General features: G+C 39.3%; 1 protein-coding gene across 1 annotated transcript; it reads right to left on the minus strand.

Annotated features, from left to right (window-relative positions):
• Positions 1-805: 805 nt before the first annotated feature.
• Positions 806-4,719, minus strand: LOC141429912 (uncharacterized). Its single transcript, XM_074090470.1, has 5 exons — positions 4,198-4,719; positions 3,694-4,062; positions 2,536-3,599; positions 2,076-2,488; positions 806-1,701 (listed from the first exon to the last, which is right to left on the minus strand). The coding sequence occupies exons 1-5, from the start codon at positions 4,717-4,719 to the stop codon at positions 806-808; spliced, it is 3,264 nt and encodes a 1,087-aa protein (XP_073946571.1).
• Between the last annotated feature and the right edge of the window lie 7,882 nt (positions 4,720-12,601).

The following is a 12,601-nucleotide window of genomic DNA, read 5'->3' on the forward strand; positions in this document are numbered from 1 at the left end:
ACAACTTTATCATTTCTTCTTATAACTTAGGATAATGTATTGAAGACTGAGGTTGGACTTGGCTAGTTCTCATATACGTATATATAACTTTTTTTTCTGCTTATGCGTTAATTTCTTGGATAGTTATAAAACAAATCATACCTAACCTAAAGTAAGCGACGCGATGAGCTTTTTAGATTTTAAATAAAGATTAAGCTTTTATGAAAACTTTTGTTGACCATAATATGTCTGAATCAAATTGTAATAATTTTCCAATGCTTCCAAGGAAACAATTTTAATTTATTGAAATAAAATTCTACGGAGGAACAGGTTAAAGTTTCATCAATGGACGCGCTATAAATACATAATTTTAAGTAGCGACAGCAATATTTATTGGATACTTACCATGTTTGGAGTTACATGACGCATACTCTTGAAAAGAATAAGAGTGTTCTTGCGTCCCAGCCAACGTTCGTTGTATACCTACTGCCTAGAGCTTTTTGGCTGCCAGACCTGGATTGGCTATTTTGCTGTAAATATGTGCAGTTTCGTCACAAGTATTTCTTTAATAAAAATCTACGTTCATCCCAGTCTATATTTTATTGCTTTATTTATTTATTTCATTTAAAACATTTACACGGGCATTACAGATTACTTCACAATACCGTAAAACTTCTCAAAGATAATTAAATTTAGACATTCACACTTTTAGCCTAAATTAAATAAAATATTATTTAACTCACAAGAATTGCTCGCATTTGAGCTTTTCCTCTTATCTCCTCACAAAACCTAAAGCATTTACTGCACACTGCCGACAGTCTCCCAGCTAACAGGTCAAGGTCCGGCGCGGATACCAAAAACGCATTAAGCAGCGCCAGCGCCCGGGGAGCGGCGAGCCTCTGCGCGCCGCGGTGCGCGCCGCCGGCACCGCCAGCAGGGCGCGCGCCCGCGGCCGCAGCTCGATCCGAGGGATGTTCGGAACAAACAATCGCACTAGTCTAGCGACTAGCTCAGGGCAGTCCGACTCGCCACGAAGTATGCGACATGTAGTCATCAACAGCGAGTGATTGCGTCGCACCTCGAGAGAGTTCAAGCCGAGAGCGCCTAACAAAAACTGAGTTGGATACAAAAATGGGTAATACCCATACCTTTTTTTGTATAAGAATCTTAGAAAAGCCTTCTGGACTTTTTCTAAGAGCAGGGCATATGTGGACTCATAAGGGCTCCATACAATAGACGACGATTCAAGCTTGCTTCTGACTAAAGCGGTATACACTAGTTTAATAGTATTAACATCACGGAAACCCTTGACGTTGCGGATAACAAAGCCCAGTCTTCGAAAGCAGTCAGTAGCAAGTGTCCTGATGTGTTCATGGAAAGTGAGACGCGTGTCAAAGACAACACCAAGATCCTTGACGGAGAAGACCCTCTCTATACCCACTGAACCAAGCATATATTCGTTATGTATCGGAGTGCTAGAGCGACTGAAAGTACACACCTGGCATTTAGCATCATTGAATTCCAGCTTATTTTTAATACTCCAACGATACACTGACGAGATATCCTCCTGCAGATCATGACAGTCCCGTTCGTGCCCAACCCTGTACACCAACTTAAGATCGTCTGCATATAGAAGACACTTCGCAAATCTTACCGATGATTCCAGATCATTAATCATGATTCCAAACAGGAGAGGACCCAGAATCGAGCCCTGGCTAACTCCTGATCGAGTATGATACGGAGATGAAATGAATATTCCATGCCGAACATACTGCCTTCGGTCGCGTAAATAACTAGCAAAAAGTTTGATCAGCTTAGGGGAAAACCTATATCGTCAAGCTTAGTCAGTAATACGTCGTTATCTACTCGATCGAAAGCCTTTTTGAAGTCAAAGTATAGGACATCCACCTGAGCCCCCCGGTCCAGTTGCTCCGAGATAGTATCCACCAATATTAAGAGATTAGAACTCACTGAGCGATTAGCCCTAAAACCATGCTGGGAATCACTTAGAAATGGTTTAATCTGTGGGGAAATTATACGGTGAAGGATGGACTCGAATAATTTCGCGAGAGTAGAAAGAATTGCGATAGGCCTACTATTCTCCACCTCCGATGCGTCACCAGACTTCGGAATTGGCTTTACTCTGGTGACTTTCCACTGGTGCGGGTACGTTCCAGTGCAGAGGGACAAGTTGAAAATGTGAACCAGAGGTGCCTTCAAATGATCAGCACACCCCTTAATAATGTACGCCGGCAAACAGTCCGGTCCCAACGAACTATTAGGTTTAAGACGCTTAATGGCTGCCCCAACATCTGTTTTACTTATGTTAGAAATATTTACAAGGTTAGCATAACATCCTCGGCCTCTGTTGCCAGTATCATTTCCATCGAGGCGTGGAACATCCGGTAAAAACACGCTAGAAAAAAAACTGGCAAAAGCAAAAGCAGCGTCTTGCCCCGTGAACTGTTCCCCATCAAACGTGACCTGATCAGTAAAACCACCTCTAGATCTGAGGTTGTTTACGTGTTGCCAAAAACTACGTGGATCACTCTTTACCTTAGACTGGACATGAACAATGTAATTGTCATACGCGGAAGAGATCCGTTCCTTAACGTGTCTCCTAAGCTTACTGAACTCCTCATAAATATCCATGTTCTTGGACGCTTTCCATTTTTGTGAAGTACAGCTTTCGCTTTTACCGCTTTAATTAAGTCAGCGTCAAACCAAACTGGATAGCGTCTAGTAGGGATCTTAGGACGAACCTTTTTAGGTATACAAATATCAAATATTCTATAAATAGTCGAATACAAAATGTCTACTGCTACCTCAACATCTTGAGACTGAAGAACATCATCCCAACACACTTCCGAGAACAATGTGTATAGAAGCTCAAAGTCACCTTTTGCAAAATTCCAATCCTTTCGCATATCAACATTGCTAGGGTCTACTGAACCGGCAGGTGATCGTTTCACACCGCTACTGATTGGGATTGATATCTCTAATGGCGGATGGTAAACGTCTCTATGGAGGACAAGCCCACCACCGTCAATCTCCACAACCCTAACATCCTTGATACGGTCTGATACCAAAACCACATCCAATTTTCCGTCATAGGCATTCCTCACTTCATTCTTCTCACACAAGCCACATACAGTCAAAAAATAACAATAGTAACTTAAAAGGCTATGGGACTTATACAATGGGTTCAAATTTAAATCTCCAGTAACCACAACTACCCCATTAAGAGAGTTAATTACTGTTTCCAAAGATTGAAACCAACGCATGTACACTTCATCAATGACACTTGGAGGAATATAAATTACGCACAGATAGAAAGTGACACTGTCATGGACAAACGTGACCCACAAGTCCTCCCCTGCGGGCGACTCCAGGTCCCGTCGCCGCCGCAACACGAGGCCTGGCCGCGCAGCAATCAGCACCCCGCCTCCACGAGCGCCCGTGGCGCGGTCCCGGCGCAACACACTCCATCCACACTCCACCAGCTCCGAGTCATGTACAGCTCCAGTTAAAAAGGTTTCAGTAACTGAGACAATATCGCAATCGAGTGATAAGATATTTAATCTGAATTGCCGTAATTTTGTGTTGAGACCTCTGACATTCTGGTAAACGAGGTTTAGAGATGTCTTCGGCCTAGACCTTGGTACGACTTCCGAGTAACGAGCTTTAAGATCTCCGAAATAACCAGGGTTTCACTCGGGCATTCTCAGGCCAGATTTCAGCTGTCAAACATTCGTCAAACATTTCAGCAGGAACACCAATCTTAAAGGACTTGTACAGACCTTTCGGTTTTAGCTCGTCTACTGTAAAAGTCTTTCCTGGTTTCAGAGACTGAAGATATGCCAGTATGTCGTCACCACCCGAAACCATGTTCCATAGATGGATAGACCTTCGGTATTCAACCGCCTTAAGCGTTGTCTTCTCCGGACCTGCAGTACCGCGCACCGACGCAACACGTTTTTTCCGACTGTTAACCTCCTGCCAGCCTTCCTCATTTTCATCCAAACTGTCACCGTTACTCGCGTCAGTCTTGCCATCATCTTTACTGACACTGGCACCCGAATCCTGAGACTCATTCGATGGCCCGCCTTCTGTTTGGTTTCACTCGGGAATCAACAGTCGCATCCCTAGGGGTTTCGCTATTCTTCGCTGGTGGCTGCTTGGTCTTGTTGTTCGACTTAGATTTAACCTTGCGCTTACTCTGCATGCTGGGCTTTCGTGTATCGATAGGGGCGGGCTAGCATTGCATTCCTTTTCCTGCTCTAATTGTAGTAGCCGGTAATTAACAGACTCGAATTTTTTCGCGCATTCGGCAAGCGCAGCCTGGCACTGCACTATGGTAGACACCGCGTCAGCCAGCCGCTCATTAAGCATGATCATCTGATCACGAGTTAATTGTAGCTCTAACGCAAGCGCAGGCACTACGCCTGGAGACTGCCCATGCAAAACTGGAGTTTCACTTTTGTTCCTCGTCGAAATATTCTTAGTAGTGACGGGGGTGCCAACAGGGGTCTCATAATTTCGTCCACCTTTCCTAAGCTCATTACAGCACTCGGGACAAACCCAGGTTTCTCTTTCCTTAGGCGTAAGCTTCTTGTTAGTACACAAGTGATGGTATAATTTCCTACATTTTTCAATCATACACTGCAGGTACTCCTCGCCCACTCCCAAGTCCAATGAACACGCGTAACAAACCAAGTCGCCACTATCTGCCCTTTCCATACTGTCCTACTCAGACGATTATTAAAGATGACTTAGTTCAGCAAGTATTGTCGTAATCTCGTAGCGTATCAACCACTTCTTTGTCGTCCTTGTCTTCACGCAGCACACGAAGAAAAACAAAAACTAAAGCAGTCTCCTTAAACGCATACCAACAAGTTTCTGAACGTATCTGAGTGACGTTTCGATTTCAAGTGACAGTGACAGTTCTGTTGACGTATATCTGCCAGTCAGTTATTTATGTTGTTAATACCGCCCTTCTCCCGATCTTATTTTGTGAAATTTGCTGTTAATTTGAAATGCTTGGTACTCTCAAGTGATATACAAAATGACGGATTTTATCCTCGGTTTTTTATGGCTCAGTATTGTACTGGAGGAGCTTACCAGGGTCTTGATGTCAATCTTCCCCGACGTCTTGAACAATGCACCAAAGGTATTTGTGACTTTTGGTTGCCGCTGACTTGTTCAAACATTTATTTTCAATTAAACAGATACGTGAAGACACAAATGCGCGTTCACTAGGTAGGTAGGTAAATGAGGAATATACGTCCTTATACTTATGAGGAATATATGTACTTATATACGTCCCATTGCTGGGCACAGGCCTCTTCTCAGAATTAAAGCGTGCGGGCCGTAGTTCCCAAGTGGGCCCAGTGCGGATTGGGAACTTCACACATACCATTGAACAGATTCTTCTCAACAGATTTTTCCGAACCGGTGATAGATTTTTTTGACATTCATAAGTGCTTGTTACAGCCTAAATTGAATAAAGATATTTTGACTTTGACTTTGAATTGCTTCACAGGTTTGAGCAGGTTTCCTCTCTATGTGTTCCTTCACCGTAAAGCTCGTGGTAAATTTTAAATGTAATTTTGCGCATGAATTTCGAAAAACTCAGATGCCAGCCGGGGTTTGAAGCCACGATCCTCTCTTTGAGAGGCTATAGGACAAACCGCTAGGCCCCCACGGCTTAAAATCTTCGTTATAATTTTCGGATTATAAAAACCTTGAATATTGAAGGTTTCAGCCCCTGGCAAGCATGTACCTTTTAGCCTTTTACCTCGGGCAATATTATACCTACATTATCCTCCTTAAAACGTGATGTTTCTCTTAATAAATCCTTGGATTTGAATTAAATGAGCAAACAGTAAAATGTAAGTTCGTATTTAATAAAAAAAGCGAAAATGTTCCAAACGTTGAAAAGTATAAAGTACGCAAAACTAAAGAAACTATTACCTTTGCAATACTCGTAACTCTCACTGTCAAAAGCAGCTCACAAAACAATAAAATACAACTCAGTAAAAGCTAGAGAAAAACATATTCAGAGTATCCTTTCTAACCACCTTTTACGCTTCAAACGGTAATATTTGTAGCAGGGTCTCGCCCAAGGACAAATGCAAACCGCCATGAAATTAACAAAGCTACGGGCCTCGTTTTTCGTCGGTCGACAACGTTTAACGGTTGATGACAGCCCGCGGGCGATGCTTCCAAACAAAGGACTACTGTAAACTGGACCACAAGGGAGACGCCGTGTGGTGCGAGCGACGAGCGGTTTAATAGGGCGTGAATTATTATTGAGATTTCAGATTTCATGTGCATTGATTGATAGCCTTTATTGACTTAAAAGATTTTACTTTTTAAATCTTAGGCACAAGTGCAATACAACGTCTGTTTCCATACATTTCTTGCATCTGTAAGCAGTTGCGCAATACCAAGATAAAAGGTTGCATTTAATGATATGTACCGTAAAGTACCTAACATAGTATTTGGTGTGCTAAAGCCTCGTTAAAATATCAGAGGGAAAAAAAGTACCTAACGCCTCAATCAGTTACTTGGTAAGATCTCCACTTCTAAACTAGACATTCCGCTTACAAATGAAAGAACCATCTATTGCCAGGTCCTAAATTTATTGTAACATTAGCGTGTACTTATATCTCTCTTGTAATCTAGAATTATGGTGTATAAGAAATGTTCATTTTATGACTTCCATTTTGCCATTTCACAATGAATGATCATGACACGATAAGGCCACACGATTCAAAAATCTGGACGGTAAACTCTCAAATAACGGTGGTAAAAAAAACTCCGGGTGGTAAGTAGTTATTAATTAGGCTACAAATATTTGGCATATGCCTGCCCTTTGGTTTATAAATATTTGTAGTCCATTTGGTATGTCTGTAAAAATATTTGCCACAGCTCCAAAGTGGATAAGATCCCGAATACCCAGATAACTTTTTATTTAAGACCCGTAGGGTATTAATATTCTTTTTGCAGGCTGCTGTGACTTGGACCTACACTTGAGACCACAACGACGGCGACGCGGCCGCTACACCTGGTTGAATTTCGCAGCGGTCACGGCAAAGTTTTAAGGGTAAACGGTGTACTTGTTAAGGGAATTATTGCTTTATTCCGAACGTTAGACGACACGTAGAAACGTATTCTCTGTGAGTCTGTAATATTGGATTTTCGGAATAAGACTTTCTGCTCGGTAGGTATTACGTCGAATAAATAATTGAGTTGAAAATCTTTTTCATTGATGGTTGATGTTTTTGATGTATTGTTGAACTAAACTAGTAAGTATACCTACTTATGATCCACGGTACATGAAACAAAACCTTTGATCAATGCAAAATCACAATTTACAGTCTATGATTGCATAAGATATTGGGATATATCAATTCGAATAGATTTTTAATGCAAGTTTAACTACTAAGGACGTCATGTAGGCTTTTTTAAATCTCGATTTAAGGCTTAAACTGACAGTTCTTGTATGGATCTGACAGGACTTATAATTAATATTGCCATTAAATCATAATCTTGGGATTATATTATTATTCGATTATTTAGATAATGAAAGCTATTTCATCCTTAACCCTCAATTTCTCATATAAATTTCAGTAGTCTCCCTGTCGCTTTAGAGTTATTAGCCCACAAAATATAAAAAGCAATCAGGTTTAACATCATGATTCGTTTATCTAGAATCGGAAGTCTTAAAATTTTATGGCAAATAAATGGAAAATTTCCAGTAGCCTTTTATTTTCTTAAGATTTTAAAAGCTTTCTCAAATAGTACTTCCAATATACGTCAATCGTTTGACTTTATCGTTATAATAACGTTTTTAAACGACGGTTAGATTTAGATATAATGATTTAAAATGTAAAAGATATTTATTTATCCATTTTTATCGTATTTTTCATAGGTTGGTTAGTGAGTTGGTCTTTTCACACTTTTTGCAAATTTATTTTATTTTGTTACTTTATATTACCGTGAATATACTCATTAAATTTAATAATGAACTTTTACATTTACATAATATATTTGTTTAATTTAATTTGGAACTGCATGAACACGCATATTTTGCATAAACTTAGCTATCATAATGGTCGCGGGTGAGCAAAGAAATTCTTTTAGTTCATTTTACATTTACTTAATCTGTCATCTCCCAGGATAACAGGATCAAAAGAATTTGGGCACAAACTTGTGCCTCTGGGAGAGGACAGGTTATTGCATTTCAAACATAGGTAGTTCAAATCTAAACCTAACATAGCCAATAAATGAAACATAACATCGAAAATATGCATAATTAAAAAACTACTACATCCTTCACACATCCAAGCGACGTCCTCCATGGCCCGCGCCGCAGCAGCAACAGCGGAACAGCTCAAACGGGGCAAATGCAGCCCTTGGGGAGGGCTATATTTTTGCGCCGTTTGGTGTTGAGACCCTAGGGCCGTGGGGGCCAGGCGCACGCGATATCGTGAAAGAGATAAAATATCTGCGCGCCTCATTGATGGTTCAGGTAACTAGAGGGCTGGCAGCTATTTTGGGCAAAGGATTAGCCTTGCGATACAACGCGGGAATGCTGCCAGCCTTCTGGGCACAATGAACAGCGACGGTGACCTAGGAGGGATTTTTTATTTATAGGTTAGGCTAGCTTATATATTTTTTGTACATAGTCATATTTTAAAATGTTTAGTGTATTGTGTTTTATTGCTTATTGTTTTAAATAAAAATATTTAATCTTTTAAAAACTACCATGTCGTCGCGTAACTAGACGTATTAAGATATTTTTTGTGTAAAACGTTAAAGATTAATAAAGATCTAGGGTCATCTTATTTAAACCCTACAAACTTAGGTTAAGCTTAAATCAAATCTAAGTTACTTATTAATAAATATTAATACTATTTTCGCAATTAAATTACAGAAATATCGTACTGGAAATACAACCTGTGAGATACAAAGCGATAAGAACCGTTAACAAAAGCCCTTATATTATTAGTAGAGATAAGCCGGGGCAATAAATTCGACACCTAGTCCAGTCACCTCGTATAAAACGTATCGCGATTACCTGTAATGGTACAATGCAGTCATTGAATATCCAGCCAGAGCTAACAATACAACCTTAAATATACACCTGAATGGAAATTCAATAAATATGAGTAAAAGCGTGTTTAATAATTTGCACTAATTGAGAGTAGGTAGTGCTCTTTGTAAAGGAAGATGTTTGTTTGGAACACTTAAAGAGCAAAAACTTCTTTTTTTTACCTTTGTAAAGATCAGTTTTCTCTCTTCTTATTTCCGATTCTTTTTTGAAATGTTGCTGAAACTGTTAAAAGGATTTAGATGAAATTCGGTATACAGATAGTTTGCGACCCATAGGATAGTTTTTATCCCGGAAAATTGTATAGTTCCCACGGGATAGCGACGAAGTAATTCTACGCGGCAGGAGTCGCGGGTAATAGCTAGACATTATATAATTATTTTATAGGAAAACTACCAAGAGTCCACATAAAACGTAGTGCACATTAAATGTATCTGCGTTACTAATGAAAAACGCTATTGCATAAAATAATCTTCCACCTCAGTATAAACCTATCCTATATCCTAATCCCATGTATGGGAAAAATTAAAAGATGATCTACTTTACAGCAAATGTAGAGGTAGATAGATAACATACAGAAGCAAGCTATAAGACTTAACTTCGCTATTTGGTATAAAGATTTACATAGAGAATGTTCTCTCTGAGGCTACTGAGTTTACTTTTAGTGCTTGTATTTTAGCGGCGACTTTAATCTTTGGCATTTAAACTTAGTGGGTGGAAAGTTTCTTCATTAAATTACAGTTTTGAGTCAACGGAGTGGTCGTGAAATGTAATGGTGAGAAAGCTCATTTTGTTTTTAATTGTTGTTAAAAATAATTAATACGATTTCATTTTAGCTTTTATTAGTTTACTAGTTAGCTTTTGCCCGTGGCTTCGCCCGCGTCGAATTCGGTTATCGCGTGCTGTTCCCTCGGGAACTGTGCATTTCTCCGGGATAAAAAGTAGCCTATGTCACTCTCTGGCCCATAAACTATCTCTATGCCAAAAATCAAGACGATGCGTCCGTTCTCCGTTTCGAAGTGAAAGACGGACAAACATACAAACACACACACACTTTCGCATTTATAAAATTAGCATGGAATTATACACTTGATATAATATTAAGTATACCATAATTTACCTAAATTAATAGTTACAAGAACTTATATTGAAGCAGTCAATGTGAATATCATTAAGATTAACACTATAACTCAGAAAAAAAAACTAAAGATTAGATTTGGTTCCAGTAGAAAATCCCACTAGGTATTCTACTAATAAGTATTTTAAATGTCATGCACCTTCACGCTAAAACGGCATTGTGAATCCGGATAAAATGAGACATGTTATAATCTGCACTACTAACATATAATATACATTGTAAACGTCGTATACCTATTCTTTATTCCACAAAATTGCACAATTGACAAGATTTAACTTTTTTAACACCTGTAAATTACTATACAGCAATCGAAAGAGTTTTGCCTCCTGAACATGAGAAAATATTTATTAAGTATAATTTATTTCTCCATTCTTTATTTCACGTCTATAAGCTGTTTTCGAGAGTCATCACGAACCGTCTTGCGCGAGGGCTCGACGAGTTCCAGCCCCCCGAACGGGCCGGGTTTCGTTCGGGATACAGCACCATAGACCACATCCATACAGTGCGGCAGATTATACAGAAGACCGAAGAGTATAATCGGCCCCTGTGCTTAGCCTTTGTGGACTATGAAAAGGCCTTTGACTCGATCGAGATCTGGTCTGTTCTGGAATCTTTGCAGCGCTGCCAAGTCGATTGGCGATACATTCAAGTGTTGAGAGGTCTTTACAAGGCCGCTACTATGACCGTGCAAGTCCAGAACCGGCAGTCTGAACCTATCCCCTTGCATCCAGCAGTGGACGAACATAGGCTGATGATGATGATGATGATGATTACTCCATTAAAATATAAAATATTGAAAAAATATGTCTGAATTTGCCCACACTACCACAGAATACATATGTTTCCTTTGCCTTTTTCACCATAAAAAGGAGCTGTCATAATTTTGACAACGTCCACGTCAGAGTTACGTGATCTTTTTTTTTAATAGAGACTTGACAAAAGTAATGTAGTAAGGTAGTTTAGGAGTTATGCCCTTTTAGAATAAGCACATCTCAATTTTTTTTAATAAATTAATTAATAATCGTAGCGAAATTTGAAAAAAATTCCAGCGTCTTTCTCTTTCCAAACAGAATACAGAGAACGAATCAAATTATAGTCTTAGAAATATGAAATCTTGTCAATTGATGGAGGATAGCGATATAAACTATAATGAATTCTTCGCAGACAAAGTCTCGAACAAAAGCTATAATAAGTAGTAATAATAACAAAATTAAATAAAACTTCAAAAATAACATAATTTATTTTCGGCTTCTGTATCATCTTGATTAATGTCAAAAGGGCCGGTCACGATACTAAAATAAACAAAATGGTTACAATAATTTAGGTCTAACAAATTGCAAGGCTTTCGTTCTTAAATGTTGATTTATTACATAGGGCTTACGATTAACCCACGTCACGACTAATTAGTGCTAACTAATTCGCAGCTGTTGTAGCCGATAGCCATATTTAAAAACGATCGATGACTGATCATTGTTTATTTCTAGAATAACCGGCTTGATCGTTATACCTTTAAATTAATATAGTAAATCGATCCACTCGCAGTCGGACGGCTTTCTGTTTGTTAAGCCATGTCAAAACGTAATCTAGTCGCGGACACTTGCAAATGAACGTGCATCAGTCCTTTTACACCAACCAACATAAATTTGCAGCTAAGAAACTAACTACGTAGGAAATTGTCTTTTTATTTAGCACAATAAGTTTCAATTCCGCCTCGATTGGCGTTTGAAAACAGCAAATAAAGCGGTGTACTTTATTATAAAGCTGGGTGCAGACGTGCACGCGTTTCAAACATGCAACTTACGGGCAACAAATAAGGTTTAGCCGGTGCCGCGTTTGAGGGCAAGTGCTATGTGAAGCCAAACGAAGGTAATTAATGCAAAGTGTAGGTAAGGACTAATTATGTGTACGGCTTAGAGGGTGGATAGTGTTAATGTGTTTAGCATATTACGAGGCATAAAGCCGGGCTCACTCGGAAGAGGTAGCTTTCACAATGTAACTATTAAATTGGCGGGTTATGTAATAGTCAAACAAAAAAACCGGCCAAGCGCAATACGGTCTAGCATACTGAGGATTCCGTAGTAAATTGGTTGATATATCGAAATTACGCCATAAAAGGCCGTATCTTTAAAATTCAGTGTTGTCAGGGACTGGGGACTGTCTTAATTTTTAACTTCATTTTTTTACATTAAATTTGTTGTTGTAGCAACAATGAAAATGCACATTATGTATAAATTTCCGATGTCTATCTATTACGTTCCTGAAACACAACACAGCGCTATAACTGACCAATGGACATACTGACGGACGGACGGATTTGTGTAACGATATTACCTAATAGGGTTTCATTTCTCACCTTTCGGATATGA

This window comes from Choristoneura fumiferana, chromosome 7 (assembly GCF_025370935.1).
Source record: "Choristoneura fumiferana chromosome 7, NRCan_CFum_1, whole genome shotgun sequence".
Taxonomy (NCBI): Eukaryota; Metazoa; Arthropoda; class Insecta; order Lepidoptera; family Tortricidae; genus Choristoneura; species Choristoneura fumiferana.